The sequence below is a fragment of the Mauremys mutica genome, chromosome 2 (assembly GCF_020497125.1).
Source record: "Mauremys mutica isolate MM-2020 ecotype Southern chromosome 2, ASM2049712v1, whole genome shotgun sequence".
NCBI lineage: Eukaryota > Metazoa > Chordata > Testudines > Geoemydidae > Mauremys > Mauremys mutica.
In genome coordinates, this window is record NC_059073.1 from 83,215,898 (window position 1) to 83,234,337 (window position 18,440).

At 42.6% G+C, this 18,440-nt stretch overlaps 1 protein-coding gene across 4 annotated transcripts in view; it reads left to right on the forward strand.

Annotated features, from left to right (window-relative positions):
• Window positions 1–18,440, forward strand: part of OSBPL1A (oxysterol binding protein like 1A) — a 130,723-nt gene that overhangs the window by 81,957 nt on the left and 30,326 nt on the right. For all 4 annotated transcript variants that reach the window (XM_045004759.1, XM_045004761.1, XM_045004760.1 and 1 more), the window contains 2 exons: window positions 6,044–6,206; window positions 17,660–17,837. In XM_045004759.1, coding sequence (XP_044860694.1) covers window positions 6,044–6,206; window positions 17,660–17,837 — 341 coding nt within the window. The remainder of the gene's footprint in view (window positions 1–6,043; window positions 6,207–17,659; window positions 17,838–18,440) is intronic.

The following is an 18,440-nucleotide window of genomic DNA, read 5'->3' on the forward strand; positions in this document are numbered from 1 at the left end:
TCATCAGTACTTATTGGGACACTTCTTCAGACTGTTTTTTGAAGACTTTGATGGGGAAAGGGATGGTCATTAGTGCCAATTTACTTTTGTTACTCCTGAGGCAGTATTTTGTATTAGCATTCAAAATGTGAATTTTGGACTGAGTTTTGTGAACCAACATAGCAAATGGGCAATTTTGTAAGACTCAAGCAGAAGTGGCCTTTCTTTACAGAAGGCTGTAGTTCAAAATGATTGAAAAATCAGTTGCTTTGTTATGTATTTTTGCTCTTTTTTTTTATATGCAAAAACTTAATGAATGTAGTGGAAGGAGTGGCTTGCCTTGGAGCAATGCTCTAACTCCTGCTGGTAGAATCAGGGACCAGGCCCATTTAGCTCTGAAGAAAAGTGGCCTGTCTCTGCAAGCAGCTTATTACAAGGTGGGTTTGTGAATGTTGGAGAACTGGAAACGCTCTTGTAGAAGAGAAGTAAATAATGTATGCCTGGTCATTGCAAGTAGGAAGAAAATAAAGTAGCACTGAGCATGAATGGTCCAGTAAATACATTGCATTCTTTACTTGGGGAAGGGCTGTTAAGTTTCAAATAAGTTTATCTTTCAGTGGTGGTTGCATTTATATAGTTTATTTGGAGGCTGTGCAAGGGAACTACAACTAGAGTAAAAAAAAATCAGGCTAAAAGTGGAAGGAGGACCAATTTTTTCACTTTAAAGGCATTTCACTCTTTAAAATAGGATGTTGGTTCTATGGAATTTCAGCTGCTTTTTGGAATCTAATTTCATTTGAAAGTCCTTCTTCCTCTTTAAGACTTGCTCATTTAGGCTCCTGTCCTGCATTGAGCTCCAAACTGGTGGACTTCTTTAAATTCTGGGGCTCTGTGTGGGTGTAGGTATCTGCCCACTTTATTAAACTTATAAGATCAGGGCCTGTATTTTATCTTAAACTTGATTTTTTTCCTTCCCTTTCCCTCTGGTTAACTTTTAAAACAAGGGAATTCAATTTTCATCTTTCATTGACTTGACTAGTCTAATTTTTTTCCTCACTTTGTTTCAGGGCCGCCCAGAGGATTCAGGGAGCCTGGGGCAAAGCAATTTCAGGGTCCCTTTCCATTAAAAAAAGTTGTAATACTATAGAATACTATAAAAAATCTTCCGCATCTCTGCACAACCCAGTTTTGAGAGAACTTCTTTTCAAGTCACCTTTACAAGGTATCACTGGTTCTCAGCATCAGCTAGTGCTAAAAGGCACTAAAGCTCATTAAAAGGGTTGGACAAATATTTTCCGTCAACTTTTTTTGGATCGAAAACTAGGGGTTTTTAAAAAGCAGAAAAAATCACGGACAGTGTCTGCTTTCCTTCAAAATTTGTTTTTGTTTTTTTAATTGAAAAGCTGAAATTAGTCTGCCAAAACCTGAACATGGTTTGGGGTTTCAGAAGCATGTGGCCAAATATTTTCTGCTTGCTGTGTTTGATGGTTTAAAGAAACAATTAAAAAAAAATACTGCTTAAAAAAAAATCCAAAACTTTTGAACCACCTCAGCTGTGACCAAACACCTGAGCCAGTCCAGTCAGAGATTTTTCCAGGTTTCTGATACTCTGCTGGCTTCCTTGACTCATATCTGTCTCCATAACTTTGGGTTAATTTAGGTTAGAACATAACAATGGCCACACTGGGTCAGACCAAAGGTCCATCTAGCCCAGTATCTGTCTACCGACAGTGGCCAATGCCAGGTGCCCCAGAGGGAGTGAACCTAAGAGGTAATGATCAAGTGATCTCTCTCCTGCCATCCATCTCCACCCTCTGACAGACAGAGGCTAGGGACACCATTCCTTACCTATCCTGGCTAATAGCCATTAATGGACTTAACCGCCATGAATTTATCTGTTTCCTAGAGACTGCTCCATGGGGTCTCTCACAAACTGGAGACAGTTACTGTGGGCTTGTCTTTAGTATAGCTTATGTACATACTCCACAAACTGAGCATTTGAGCTTGTTCCAGAATCTGGGATGAGCCTATGTTGTGAAAACTGAAATGCTCAAAATAGCACATGCATGTGAATGGACACAAGGTGCTAAAATTAAATTAGGGGTCTCAAACTGGGGGTTGGGACCCCTCAGGGGGTCATGAGGTTATTACTGGTAGTCACAAGCTGTTAGCCTCCACCTCAAACCCTGCTTTGCCTCCAGCATTTATAATAATGTTAAATAATATAAAAAATGTTTTTAATTTACAAGGGGCGAGTCTCACTCAGGTTTGCTATATGAAAGGGGTCACCAGTACAAAAGTTTGAGGACCACTGAATTAACCCCTCTGGAGCCTCAGGGAATGCGGGGTGGGGGGGGAAATCTTCCTTGGTAGGGTTGGGAAGGAGGTAGGTGGTGTAGGATATTGCTCTTCTCATGTGATCCCTCCCCCATGGCTCTCTTGGCTCTATCACTGTTAATCTAAAGTGGCTAATTTTAAATTAAGCTACCCTCCCCTGACATGAATCTCCCTATGGCACTGAAATTAAATGTAGAGTATAATTTGGCATTTGAGAAGTGAAAGGGATGGTAGCCTTAAGGGAAAAGATAACAGCTTGGCTCTTTGTGTTAAATAGCTGTCTGCAAGCTTCAAACTGCTGAATGAGCTTTTGGGGAGGCACAACCTTCCCTACCCTAACAGCCTGGCCCTGCCCCCTATTTGACCCCCACCCACTTCCTGCCCCCGACTGCCCCACTCAGAATCCCTGACGTATCCTGATCCTTGTCCCCTGACTGCCCCCCCCGGGACCCCACCCCCTACCAACCCCCCCAGTCCCCTGACTGCCCTGACCCCTATCCACTCCCCTACTTAGTCCTGACAGACCCCCAGAACGCCCACAATCCAACCCCCCGTTCCCCATCCCCTAAAAAGGTAATTAAAAAGGTATACCAATCTCCTAGAGCTGGAAGGGACCTTGAAAGGTCATCAAGTCCAGCCCCCTGCCTTCACTAGCAGGACCAATTTTTGCCCCAGATCCCTAAGTGGCCCCCTCAAGGATTGAACTCACAATCCTGGGTTTAGCAGGCCAATGCTCAAACCACTGAGCTATCCCTCCCCCTGACTGCCCCCTCCCCGAACCTCTGCCCCCTCCCTGTGCCCTGACTCTCCCCGGAACTCCCTGCCCCTAATCCAACCCTGGCCCCCTTACCATGCTGCTTACCCCCGCCTCCCGCCTTTCTGGAGCCTCAGCACGCACCGCATCCAGGAGCGGCCCTGGACAGCGCTGCAGTGGCATGGCTCCACGGGACCTGAGCTCCTGCCGCTTGGCCATAGCTCGCAGCCCCACCCCTTTACCACGCGGCTCTGAGCAGAAGGAGCTCAGGCCCCGCCTGAGCCACGCTGCTTTAGCTCTGTCCAGGCCGCTCCTGGATGCGGCATGCTGAAGCGCTGGGAAAAGGCAGAGGTGGGGGGGAGCCTCCGACATTCTTGTGAGGGGCCCCTGTGGGGCCTAGGGCAAATTGCCCCACTTGCCCCCCCCCCCGGGGCAGCCCTGCTTTGTTTACTAATTTATCTTTTAGCTGCTGTCTAATGCTACAAGGATCACGGGAGAAACTTTTTATTTAGGTATTGGGAGCGTTACGTTTTTGTTTGGATAAGCGTTCAGCAGCTGTGAAGCCTGACAATTTATGGAAGACAGTTACTGCTGCAAAGCTGGCTATTTTTGAGAAAGGCGAATTCACTTTTGGGGCATGGTACTCATTACACAATTATGAGTAACATTCCATGAATGACCAAGCAGACGAAAGGATTGTAGAAGAGCTGTTTTAAGATTCTGACTCTACCAGTTAAATAAAAGAAACTCAATTACTGGACTTTGTATTGGAGCACATATGGCATGTAAGCTTCACCTACTGTTCCTCAAACTGTCATCTTTTGGTGCTGCGGAAATCTTCTCACAATAAAACATTTAGTTGAGACTTCCTGGATTTTATTAGCTTGAGTTAATTACTTTTGGTAAAATTTTCAAAAAGTGCATAAGTTCTATTTGACACAGGCACTTGGGAGCTGAAATCACTTTTGAAAATGGGATGTGGGTGCATTTTGAAATTTTTACCCTTTATCACTATGTTGTGGTAAAGCCAGGAGGCTACATTTTTGCTTGCTATCTTTTATAATAATTTAGATATCTTTCTAATATTTTTTCATGGGTAAAGTTGCAACTTTAACATTTCACCTACCTGAGAAGTTAACATTCTTGCTATTCAACTGGCAAAATTTAAGGGAACTGTCTAACATACATTTTGTTAAAATATCCCCTAGTGAAGTGTTGCATTGAATCTTTTTATAAATTGTGGGCACAGAAGGCTTTCAGTAAACATTCAGCTACCTTGTTTGAGACCCAAAGATTGTAGCACAAAGATGCTGAAAGTGAACTTGGCTATAAATAAAAGTGAAACTGACCTAATCAGCTTGCATTGTTCAAGCAGAGATTGATGCAAAAAGTTTGCAAAAAGCACAGAGGCAAGTAAAATACATTTATAAAATTATGATTATAAATAATCTTAGGGCTAGTCTACACTTACCTGCCGGGTCGACGCGGTGAGTTCGACTTCTCGGAGTTCGAACTATCGCGTCTAATCTAGACGTGATAGTTCAAACTCCCCGCGTGCTCCGGTCGACTCCGGTACTCCACCACTGCAAACGGCGGTGGCGGAGTCGACCTTGGAGCCGCGGACTTCGATCCCGCGGCGTCTGGATGGGTGAGTAGTTCGAACTAGGGTACTTCAAGTTCAGCTACGCTATTCACGTAGCTGAACTTGCGTACCCTAGTTCGACCCCCACCCTTAGTGTAGACCTGCCCTTAGATAATGTTGGTACATAAGCAGTTCTTGCTTACAAAATAAGCTGAAATCGAGTCACTGTAACTCTCTAATGCTGTTTCAGTTAACTACATGTGAGAACTGGGAAGGCTGCGAAGGGGGATACAAAGTGGACTCTGAGAAGGAAATGAGGGGAAAATGGTAGCAGGGGAAGCTGAATCCCTTTACACTGGGTATCTGGAGGAAAAACAGAGTGTGGGGAGAAGGTCGAAGATTGAAGCAGCCTTTGGATTGGAGGGAAGGCAGCAGGTGGAGGGCTTGTCGGGGAGGCTCTCTGGGAAAGGTCCAAGTGTAAATCTTCCCCTAAAAGGAAAGAAAAGGAGGGAATAGCACAAGGAAGAGGAGGAGGGTTAGTAGGGATATGTTACTGCTTTCATGTTAGTAGTTCTTGGAGTTCAGAAGAGAGTGACACTTGTAGCACCACAGGAAAATAACAAAGGTTTAATATGTGTGTGGGGGGGGGAGGGGCTTAAATGCGAAACCCATCTGCTCGCCAGTCTCCTCTTGTCCTCTTCCCTCCCCCAACCCCCTTCTCATGTCAGTTTGTGGTGGGTCTGTGACCAGTTTACAATAGGGTGGTAGGAATACTACATCAGAGACAAATCAGCCGGTCACACTTTCCCCTCCTTTCTTCTCACCTCTTTCACTTCCTTAACTTACTTGCAAACAGTAATCCTAGGGGTTAACAAGCTCCAATTTTAAAAATGTTAATTAAATATTAGCACCTATGTAACTCTCACCTGCTGAGAAATGCAGTTCAAATTATACTAGCTGGCCCAAATTAGAGCAGAACAGTAGAAGTGGCTTGCTGCATGTGGATCCAGGTTAAACGCTATAGCAGGGTTTTTTATTCTGACTACCAACAAATCAGGGAAACATTGTTTAAAATGTAGTAATTGTTTGGAATGTTAGCCAGTCAGAAGCTGTGTGTTGAATCCAGTTGCAGAATTCTTATATATAAAACTTTAATCTTTTTTTTCAAGAGACTTTTCAATAGTTTAAAAAATGTTGAGACCAAAAAATCATGTGATGGGAACAGAATTATCCTGTAATATCGCTCATTTAATCCACCAGTAACTCAGCTATTTCAGTTTCTGTTGTAAATAACTGGTTCAAAGACCAGCTAAAATCTCATCTCTCCCAAGAATGTGTGGCTCAAAGCTATTTAGAGGATAGATTCTATTCATACATGTGTCTACTTATAGGTGAGGAATTTGAAACTGGAGCATGAGCAGGAGAAAAACAAGATCTTGTCAGAAGCACTGGAGACACTAGCCACCGAACACCATGAATTAGAGCAGTCTCTAGTTAAAGGATCACCACCTCTAAGCATCCTTAGTGAGGAACTGTTCTATGATGCTGTTTCAGGTAAGCAAATAACATCCAGAACTTGAACATGTGGCAAATGTCTATATATTTGTTTCTTTAAAAATGGGATGGGCCCAAATCTAGTTGTACCATCTAGGGCACCTGTATGGAAAGGTACTTCAGCATTTGGTTTACTGCAGCAGGACTTCTCATGTACTTAGTTAAACAAGTGCTTAAGTACCTACTGAATCTGGGCCTAGAACTGTGGCATGTTTCTGTCTACCAGAAGCAGAGTTTGCAAAACTTGGATCGTAGCAGGGCTGATCACCAGAATAGCTACTTCCCTCAACTTTTTTCTATCAAGTAAAATATAAGGATATTCTGTAAAGACACAAGCCAAGAAACTTTCAATTACAGCTGACATTATGACTGAGAGAAAGAGTTTGCTTTCTTTACAATGTTTCATTATGGATTGAGCTAAGGATTGTCCCCAGTCACAGGCTGGGGGATGGATGACTGTTTGTGAGGTGCCAATTCCCCTTCTCCTTCCCATAACTTAAATGTCAGTGTTGCAACTGAAATTTTAATGCAATTTTTTAAATTAAAAGCACCTGAGCACCAGGGCATCTGTGCCTCCATAGGTCTGTTTCTCTGAAGATTAAAGAATGGTTGTTTTTTGTCTGGGGCGTAAGGGTGTAGGATGTGTGCATGGTTTTTTTAATATATATTTTAGGTTGTTCTTAGGGAAAGACTTGATCAAAAAGGTGTCTAGATTCTTATCTGAACATAGTTAGGGTTTGAACTCAGTCTAAGCCCAAGCCCACTTACCCCTGTCTATCCCCGCCCCCCCCCCTTTCCAGGAGCTGCAGCCCCACTCACGCCCTCCCTCGGAGCCAGAAGGTAAAAAGTTTGGGGACCACAGGGCTAGAGCCTGAGCTCTGGGACCCTGCGAGAGTAGAGGGTCCAAGAGCTTGGGCTCCAGCCTGAGCCCGAATGTGTCTACACATCAGTGTTTAGCCCCATAGCTTGAGTCAGCTGACCTGGGCCAGCCATGCTGTGATCTCTTATGCTTGTGTGGACATACCTATAGTGGTACCTTATAAGCATGCAGGAGTCTGGTTCTGAGTCTGGTGTCATAACATCTTATTCCTTGGCCCTGAAGAACTTCACACTGTCCTGGAAACTGTTCTGTGACACACAAAAGGAATAAAAAGCAGTGGTATTTATATTTCACCAGATCCATATTGGTTAATCAAGGAGTCTCCTAAGTAATGTATATTATAAGCCCCCAACCATCCAGCACCCACACACTAAACCCAACAATCAAAATTAGACCAAACTATTAGTCTTTAGGAGATTAAAACTATATTCCAGAGGCAGAGAATAGGAGGGACCAAAGTGCACCAATGCCTGAGGCCCCTGCAGTGGCAGGGAATTGATCAAGTGAGGTGTTTCCTGATGATCGTGGCAAGCAACCTGAATCCCATGCTACAGAGGTAGGTGGAAAACCTCTAAGGCCACTGTCAATGTAACCTGGGGGGATCAGTTAGATGCTGAGCCTGTGATCAAGAATTAACCAGCCAAGCACCAGTGAAGGGGATATTGGATGAGGTGGGCCGGTCTCTAGCTGTGGCCATCTCTACTCCTTCAGAGGAAGGAGACCAAAAAACCCCACAACTCAGTACATTTTATGTGTGCATGCATACCTGAACATGAGGAAGTCCCTTCTTGACCCCTGCAGACTACTGGTTGAAGCATGAGATTTTTAGAAACTCCAGATATGAACCAGAAGATACCCACAAGGCTGCCGAGCCCTGTCCCTCCCCATCATAATCAACCCCATCATACAATCCTACTCATAAATTTATCCAGCTGTCAAAACTGTTTGTCCCCACTGCACCTATTGGGAGGCTGATCCAGAACCTCACTCTTCTGATGGTTAGAAACCACCTTCCAGTTTCTAGTGTGGATTTGTTCTTGTACCGACATTGAAAAGATATTCAGGCTAATGGACAGACTTTCTGGTGCTTATCTCCCTGATGTATTTACAGAATGCAATCCTATTCCTCCCTCGGCCTGCCTTTTGCTAGGCTGAACAAGTCAGGTTCTTCCATTCTCCTTTAAGATAGGCATTCCATTCCTCTAGTCATCTTTTGCGTTTCTCTGTTCCTGATCTATAAAATGCCTTCGTTAATAACTAGTATCAGTCAGACAATTATTGGAATTAGGAGGATAGCTGGTCAGGAGTTCATCATTTTCCTGTTTGAAAAATACCCTTTTCTCAAACAGAACTTTTTAATGGGAGAAAAAACTCACCTTTCCTGAAAATTTTTTCAACTTTTGTCAGGAAAAATGAAATGACATTTCCCAGGCTGCTTGCCTGAAAGCCTTGAGGAAAAGGAAATTGACAAGAGCTTTCCAGATGGGCAGTTGAGAAACTGAGATTCAGTTTTGTCAAGAAACATTTTTCCCCCTTGAATCTCTTTAGGGGAAGGGGAGCCCATGTTTTCTGACATTTCAAGAAACTTTATTTCCAAAATGTGGACTCTTCTGCAGGAAGGGACTCCAGATTAGAGCTGGCTGGAAAGTCGGAGTGGTAGCCATAGAGCACCACCCCTGCTGGTTATGAGGATAAGAGTTCTCTGAATGAACCCATCTTTCAGACCTTTTAAGATGTAACTATATTCAGACTGTTTTTAACCGATATAGTTAAATCAGTATAAAAACTATGTACATTAACCCCTCCATTTGCAGCTTTCATTAACTTGAATTGATCTTTGGTTAACAGCTTCCTGCTTAGACGATATGTGGATTTCTACCCCCAAGCTAATGTTTTTGTTACTTGCCCTTGGTGTTGGTCTAGTATCTGGTCTCAGTTTAATCCTTTTCCTTGTTCATTGTTGTGTTGCCACTTCTCTTTATTCAGGCATATTTATTATCTGAATTCCCCTTTCTAAAAATTAGCACTCTTGTTCAGCCTAGGCTGTCAAGGTTTGCCTGCCTGTTATGGCAGGGGAGTATCTTCCCTTGCTTAACGTTTTAGTGACTTTCACCACGCCCGCTGTCAGTGTACTTTTTGATATGACTGTCACATAGCTACAGTTCCATGGCCTAGAAGGGCCTCCTGCTGCCTGGTCACTCCTCTTGTACTTGTGAATTTTGGCTTCCACTATGTGGACTGGCTTTCTTTGCAGCTAGTTAGATATTCCCCTTCCTCTCTAATGATCGATCTGTTTGTGACAGAACATATAATAATCAAAGGTCTTACAGAAGAGTACTAGAGCAGCTCCAAATCTGTCTGCTGTAAGGGAGGGGTTATTGTATGAATACAAGGGATTAATTCAAGAGGAGTTGGCAACAGATACACAGTAAAGATGACAATAGCTTTACATGCAAGTGGGAGAATAGTAGACCCATTTGATGTGTCCCATCACTAACCCCCTATTGAGCTCAGCGAACTAGCTTGTTAAGATGAATTCCAGTTTAACACAGGAGAACTAAAAGTCCTAGAAGCTGAGACAGAACTCTGTGGGAAGGGGGGATAAAAGGAGAGGGGGTGAATGGTTGTGGAGAGTTGCTGACGAGAAGTGGCGCTCTCAGACCCTAGAAGTCAGGGGTCTTGAGTAAAGACGGACTTGCCTAGAGTCTGTGCCGAGGGATAGCAAGCCTCCAGGTAAGATAGATAAGCATATTTTCTTTTATTCTTACGATGGTAAATAGACAATACTTTGTTTGGAGAAGTCTATCTGGTCACTGTTTACCACTGGTCACAGGTTCCAAACCTAGTTGGGCCTACAGAGTAATCATGGCTGATAGATTGTGCCCTGGGCTACGGCCCCCTGTGGGAGAATCACAAGATTGCACCCTAGGCAAGGTAAGGGCATGAGACCGTACCACCTGAGGGGCTGTATTCAGACCAGAGGGGGTCAAAGGTTAAAATAGCCTTGTAAGTGACCAACAATGCAAACTGTGTATATATGATAAGCAAGTTTACCTCTTCCTTTTCCCCTCTGGGGTCTTATGGCATATCACAAGTGTATTGTATAGTGGAATGTATTGGAGACCATTTTTGATATCAGAAGGTGGAGAAAGCTGCTAGGGGAGAGGCTGTTCTAGATTTGGTTTTGACAACTAAGGAGAAACTGGTTGAGAATTGGAAAGTGGAAGGTAGCTTAGGTGAAAGTGATCATGAAATGGTAGAGTTCATGATTCTAAGGAATGATGTTAGGGAAAATAGCACAATAAAGATAATGGGTTTCAAGAAGGCAGACTATAGCAAACTCAGGAAGTTGATAAGTAAGATCCCATGGGAAGCAAGTCCTAAGGGAAAAAACCGTTCAAGAGAGCTGGCAGTTTTTCAGAGATATTAAGGTCACAAGAGTAAACTATCCCACTGCGTAGGAAAGATAGGAAGTATGGTGAAAGACCACCCTGGCTTAACCAGGGAGATCGTCAATGATCTGAAACTCAAAAAGAATCCTACAAAAAATGGAAACTAGAACAAATTACAAAGGATGAATATAAACAAATATACTACAAATATGTAGGGACAAAATTAGAAAAGCCAAGGCACAAAATGAGATCAAACTAGCTAGAGATATAAAGGGTAACATTCTATAAATACATTAGAAACAAGACAAAGACCAAGGACAGAGTAGGCACATTACTTAATGGAGGGGAGGAGGAACAAATTACAGAAAACGTGGAACTGGCAGACATGTTAAATGCCTTTTTTGTTTCCGTTTTCATCAAAAAGATTAGTAGCAATTGGATATCTAACATAGTGAAAACAAGTGAAAATGAGGTAGCAGCAGAGGCTAAAATAGGGAAAGAACAAGTTTAAAAATTACTTAGACAAGTTAGATGTCTTCAAGTCACCAGGGCCTGATGAAATAAATCCTAGAATATTCAAGGAGCTGACTGAGGAGGTATCTGAGCCATTAGTGATTATCTTCAAGAAGTCATGGAAGATGGGAGAGATGCCAGAGGACTGCAAAATGTCATTATATTTGCCCATCTATAAAAAGGGGAATAATGACAACCCGAGGAATTAGACCAGTCAGCTTTAACTTCAGTATCTGGAAAGATAATGGAACAAATAATTAAGCAGTAATTTGCAAATACCTAGAATATAATGTGATAAGTAACAGCATGGATTTGTCAAAAACAAATCGCATCAAACCAGTCTAATAGATTTCTTTCAGAGGGTAACACCTTGTGGATGGGGGGAAAGTGGTAGATATGGTATATCTTGACTTTAGTAAGGGTTTTGATACTGTCTCGCATGACTGTTTCATAAACAAACTAGGGAAATACAACCTAGACAGAGTTACTATAAGGTGGGATGCATAACTGGTTGAAAAACCATTCCCAAAGAGTAGTTACACTGGTCTACAATTTTTGAGAAGTCATCTGCTTCAGAGATAAAATGTGCTATTTATTATGTATTTTGATGTGCTGAATTCAAATGACAATTAAAACAACTGGCTACTGTTTCTAAGATATTTAAGTTTTTACATTTTATGTCTATGTATATTTGCAGATAGAGTTTTAATCATAAATTGTAAACCTAGGTCTTTTCATGTGTTTATGGTTGCTTTACATGATAATATTTCACCTGTCCTGTTTATGTAACACTTTAAAAATCAGCAAAAAGGTTATATAACTAAAATTTATTATGAAACAAAAGGCAAAAAACTATTATGTACATAGTTTAGTCCTATTCAGTGTCTACTCGGCGCTTCTTGGCTTGTCTCTTGTATTCATTAAATGGAGCATCTCTTGTCACTGTCCAGCAATAGTCTGCAAACATTGATGGGCTCCATTTGCCCTGATAGTGTTTCTCCATTGTTGCAATGTCCTGGTGAAATCGCTCGCCGTGCTCATCGCTCACTGCTCCGCAGTTCGGTGGAAAAAAATCTAGATGAGAGTGAAAAAAATGTATCTTTAGTGACATGTTGCAACCAAGGCTTTTGTATGCCTTGAGGAGGTTTTCCACCAACAACCTGTAGTTGTCTGCCTTGTTGTTTCCGAGAATTTATTGCCACTAACTGGAAGGCTTTCCATGCCGTCTTTTCCTTGCCACGCAGTGCATGGTCAAATGCACCATCTCGAAGTTCATGAATCTGAGGACCAACAAAGACACCTTCCTTTATCTTAGCTTCACTTAACCTTGGAAATTTTCCACGGAGGTACTTGAAAGCTGCTTGTGTTTTGTCAATGGCCTTGACAAAGTTCTTCATCAGACCCAGCTTGATGTGTAAGGGTGGTAACAAAATCTTCCTTGATTCAACAAGTGGTGGATGCTGAACACTTTTCCTCCCAGGCTCCAATGACTGTCAGAGTGGCCAATCTTCCTTGATGTAGTGGGAATTTCTTGCACGACTATCCCATTCGCAGAGAAAACAGCAGTACTTTGTGTATCCAGTCTGCAGACCAAGCAAGAGAGCAACAACCTTCAAATCGCCACAAAGCTGTCACTGATGTTAGTCATAGTTTATGCACCTCAAAAGTTGTTTCATGTTGTCATAGGTTTCCTTCATATGGACTGCATGACCAACTGGAATTGATGGCAAAACATTGCCATTATGCAGTAAAACAGCTTTAAGACTCGTCTTCGATGAATCAATGAACAGTCTCCACTCATCTGGATCGTGAATGATGTTGAGGGCTGCCATCACACCATCGATGTTGTTGCAGGCTACAAGATCACCTTCCATGAAGAAGAATGGGACAAGATCCTTTTGACGGTCACGGAACATGGAAACCCTAACATCACCTGCCAGGAGATTCCACTGCTGTAGTCTGGAGCCCAACAGCTCTGCCTTACTCTTGGGTAGTTCCAAATCCCTGACAAGGTCATTCAGTTCACCTTGTGTTATGAGGTGTGGTTCAGAGGAGGAGGATGGGAGAAAATGTGGGTCCTGTGACATTGATGGTTCAGGACCAGAAGTTTCATCCTGTTCCTCTTCCTCGTCTGACTCAAGTGAGAATGATTCTGGTGCATCAGGAACCGGCAGTCCTTCTCCGTGGGGTACTGGGCGTATAGCTGATGGAATGTTTGGATAATGCACAGTCCACTTTTTCTTCTTTGACACACCTTTCCCAACTGGAGGCACCATGCAGAAGTAACAATTGCTGGTATGATCTGTTGGCTCTCTCCAAATCATTGGTACTGCAAAAGGCATAGATTTCCTTTTCCTGTTCAACCACTGGTGAAGATTTGTTGCACAAGTGTTGCAGCATATGTGTGGGGCCCACCTCTTGTCCTGATCTCCAATTTTGCAGCCAAAATAAAGGTGATAGGCTTTCTTAACCAGAGTGGTTATACTGCGCTTTTGTGATGCAAAAGTCACTTCACCACAAACATAGCAGAAGTTATCTGCACTGTTCACACAAGTACGAGGCATCTCTGCTCACTTTGGCTAAACAGAAATGTGTCCCTTTGCAAAATCAAACACTGACAAATAAGAGAGCACGACACTGTATGATTTCTAGAGCTGATATAGGGCAATTTGTTCAGCAGAGTGATGTAAGCTTCATTATGATTGCATCATCCATGACTTCTAGGAATAACATGATGCAATTCATATCATGTATGATGCAATACCAGCTTCAGATTGCATCATTCATTGTTTTGCCTAAAAAGCAAGTACTGTCCAAACCCAGTCATAGATTTATTCATAGATCCAGTCAAAGATGTATTTTAGTCATTTCTGGTTTAAATTGAGATGTTTAAACTCGCTATTCCCAAGTCAAGAGTCATATATACTGACCCAATAGCATCAGAGGGTAGCCGTGTTAGTCTGGTTCTGTAAAAGCAGCAAAGAATCCTGTGGCACCTTATAGACTAACAGACGTTTTGCAGCATGAGCTTTCGTGGGTGAGTACCCACTTCTTCGGATGCAAGTGGTGGAAATTTCCTGGGGCAGGTATATATAAGCAAGCAAGAAGCAAGCTAGAGATAACGAGGTTATATCAATCAGGGAGGATGAGGCCCTGTTCTAGCAGTTGAAGTGTGAAAACCAAGGGAGGAGAAACTGGTTCTGTAATTGGCAAGCCATTCACAGTCTTCGTTTAGTCCTGAGCTGATGGTGTCAAATTTGCAGATGAACTGGAGCTCAGCAGTTTCTCTTTGAAGTCCGGTCCTGAAGTTTTTTTGCTGTAGGATGGCCACCTTAAGATCTGCTATTGTGTGGCCAGGGAGGTTGAAGTGTTCTCCTACAGGTTTTTGTATATTGCCATTCCTAATGTCTGATTTGTGTCCATTTATCCTTTTCCTTAGAGACTGTCCAGTTTGGCCGATGTACATAGCAGAGGGGCATTGCTGGCATATGATGGCATATATTACATTGGTGGAAGTGCAGGTGAATGAACCGGTGATGTTGTGGCTGATCTGGTTTGGTCCTGTGATGGTGTTGCTGGTGTAGATATGTGGGCAGAGTTGGCATCGAGGTTTGTTGCATGGGTTGGTTCCTGATCAACCAACCCATTGTCCAGGATGGGTTGTAGATCCCTGATGATGCGTTGTAGGGGTTTTAGCTGGGGACTGTATGTGATGGCCAGTGGAGTCCTGTTGGTTTCTTTCTTGGGTTTGTCTTCCAGTAGGAGGCTTCTGGGTACACGTTTGGCTCTGTTGATCTGTTTCCTTATTTCCTCGTGTGGGTACTGTAGTCTTGAGAATGCTTGGTGGAGATTTTCTAGGTGTTGGTCTCTGTCTGCGGGGTTAGAGCAGATACGGTTGTACCTCAGTGCTTGGCTGTAGACAATGGATCTTGTGGTGTGTCCGGGATGGAAGCTGGAGGCATGAAGGTAGGCATAGCGGTCGGTAGGTTTTCGGTATAGGGTGGTGTTGATGTGACCATCACTTATTTGCACCGTGGTGTCTAGGAAGTGGACCTCCCGTGTAGATTGGTCCAGGCTGAGGTTGATGGAGGGGTGGAAGCTGTTGAAATCGTGGTGGAATTTTTCCAGAGTCTCCTTCCCATGGGTCCAGATGATGAAGATGTCATCGATGTAGCGTAGGTAGAGAAGGGGCGTGGGTGGACGGGAGCTGAGGAAGCGTTGTTCCAGGTCGGCCATAAAAATATTGGCATATTGTGGGGCCATACGGGTGCTCATAGCAGTGCCACTGATCTGGAGATATATATTGTCAGCAAATTTGAAATAGTTGTGTGTGAGGATAAAGCAACCAGGTGTGCTGTGGCATCATCAGGGATACTGTTCCTGACAGCTTGTATTCCATCAGTGTGTGGGATGTTTGTGTAGAGAGCCTCTACATCCATGGTGGCCAGGATGGTGTTTTCTGGAAGGTCACCAATGCATTGTAGTTTCCTCAGGAAATCAGTGGTGTCACAGAGATAGCTGGGAGTGCTGGTAGCATAGGGTCTGAGTAGAGAGTCTACATATCCAGACAGTCCTTCAGTGAGAGTTCCAATGCCCGAGATGATGGGGCGTCCAGGATTTCCGGGTTTGTGGATCTTGGGTAGTAGATAGAATAACCCTGGTCGGGGCTCTAAGGGTATGTTGATTAGTTCTGGTGTTAGTGTAGGGAGTGTCCTGCGTAGATGGTGCAGTTTCTTAGTGTATTCCTCAGTGGGATCTGAGGGAAATAGCCTGTAAAATTTAGTATTGGAGAGTTGTCTGGCAGCCTCCTTTTGGTAGTCAGACCTGTTCATGATGACAACAGCACCTCCTTTATCAGCCTCTTTGATTATAATGTCAGGATGGTTTCTGAGGCTGTGGATGGCATTGCGTTCTGCACGACTTAGGTTGTGAGGCAAGCGATGTTGTTTTTCCACAATTTCTGCCTGTGCACGTCGGCGGAAGCATTCAATGTATAGGTCCAGACTGTCATTTCGACCCTCAGGAGGAGTCCATGTGGAGTTCTTCTTCTTGTGCTGTTGGTGGGAGGGTAACTGTGTATCCATGCGCTGTTCAGTGTTGTCCTGAAAGAATTCTTTGAGTCGGAGACGGCGAAAGTAGGCTTCCAGATCACCGCAGAACTGTATCATATTGTTGGGGGTGGCAGGGCAGAAAGAGAGTCCCCGAGATAGGACAGACTGTTCTTCTGGGCTGAGTGTGTGGTTGGATAGATTGATGATATTGCTGGGTGGGTTAGGGGTACCACGGTTGTGGCCCCATGTGGCAGGTAGGAGTTTAGACAGCTTACAGTCCTTTTTCCTTTGTAGAGAGGTGAAGTGACCCAATAGCATACCTTGAAAACTAGAGCCAATCAACAATTTTAAGCATCATTTTTGTTCTCAGTGACCCAGAATTAGTAAAGTTGGACTACATTTATTTCAGAAGCATTTTGCCTGTAGAGCAGTGTTATCAGTGGTTCACAGTCAAGCTGGAAGGGCATATTGAGTGGAGTCCCTCAGGGATCAGTTCTGGGTCCGGTTCTGTTCAGTATCTTAATCAATTATTTAGATAATGGCATAGAGAGTGTACTTATAAAGTTTGCGCACGATACCAAGATGGGACGGGTTGCAAGTGCTTTGGAGGATAGGATTAAAATTCAAAGTGATCTGGACAAACAGTCTGAAGTAAACAGAATGAAATTCAGTAAGGAAAAATGCAAAGTACTCCATGTAGGAAGGACCAATCAGTTGCGCACACACAAAATGGGAAATGACTGCCTAGGAAAGAGTACTGCAAAAAGGAATCTGGGAGTCCTAGTGGATCACAAGCTGAATGAGTCAACAGTGTAACATGGTTGCAAAAAAAAAAAAGTAGAGCTGTCAATTAATCTCAGTTAACTCACATGATTTAAAAAAAATCACGATTAATTGCAATTTTAATCGCACTGTTAAACAATAGAATACTAGTTGAAATTTATTAAATATTTTGGATGTTTTCTACATTTTCATATATGTAATTGAAATCAGAGTAAATTATTTTCGATTATCATTTTTACAGTGCAAATATTTAACAAGATCTTATTTTTCAATTCACCTCATACAAGTTAGAACAAATAAATTTAACACGTACTTCATGTGTAATCTGAGTAGGGGAAGAACAAGAAATTCTTCATTTAAAATGAAACTCTGAAATACTGACTTTATTAACTAGCACTAGTTTCTGGTTGGCTGAACCAATAATTTTAATATGACACTGGCGCTGAGTTTTAAACGAGCTAAAATGGATTAACTTTAACTAAAAACTGACAACTTCGTGTGTGTGTGTGTGTATATGTGTGTGTGTATGTGTGTGTATATATATATGTGTGTGTGTGTTAGTGGGTTTCAGTATCTTTCCTATCTTCTTTTCTTTTCTCCCCTTTCTTCCCCTCCTCCCCCACCTCTCAAAAGATCCAGGATCCTTTAATCCATCTCTAGGCATGGCGTATCGGCAGTCGTGAGATACTAGTAGTTACCAGACGGCTGCTGTCATCAGAACAAAGTAACCTACTTAGGTTTCAGAGTTTTTTGTATGAGGAAGAAGGTGTCTGTTAGTCTGTGAAGTCTGTCATTGAAGTTTATATTCATTAACATGCACCTGCTCTCTTGCAGATTCAGAATCTGAAAAATCATTAAGTGGATTTGAAACAGTAACAGCGTACTCATTAGAGGACAGTGTGGAGTCAAACAATACAATAACCTCCAGCATGTCCGAAGAAAAGGTCTGTGGTGGAGGTGGAAAGGTCTGTGGTGGTGGAGAGTCTCTGTCTAATGGCATCAAAAAACACAGGTAGGATGTTGCCTAATCTTTTTAAAGATATACTGGAAACTTTATTGCCATGTAGGCAAAAACCATAAGAGTCCCATGAAAGATAATTGTAGATATTTTTCCCTTGGGTATGATAACTTAAAAGCAGATAGTCGCTCTGTGCTTTTAATAAGGAATCCTTTCTCCTACAGTAAGACTGTCACCATTTTGAAGTAAACTATTATTTACCATTCCATTTTGACTAGTAAGCAAGAGTGTACATTTTTATATATATGTGTAGATAGCAAATGCTTTAAAATGGACGTGGCTTAATTCATTTAAACAAGTCTTGTTGAAATCGATGCTGACTCTTATTTCTTATTTCATCATGTATTTTTAATTGTGTATCCTATTGCTTTTTCAGTTTCCAGTCACTCGATCTCCCTACTTGTATTAAGAATGAATGGCAATATTCCTAGCTTGACATCACAATAAACCGAAGTCTAAACACAACGGTTTTATTTTAAAACTTATGTACATTGCGTAGGTTCATTTTATGCTGTCAAATTAATCCATTTTTGTTTGTTCACGTCTTTGCCGGTAAAGGAGGACAATAGGTCCAGAGTTAATGAGCTGTAATAGATA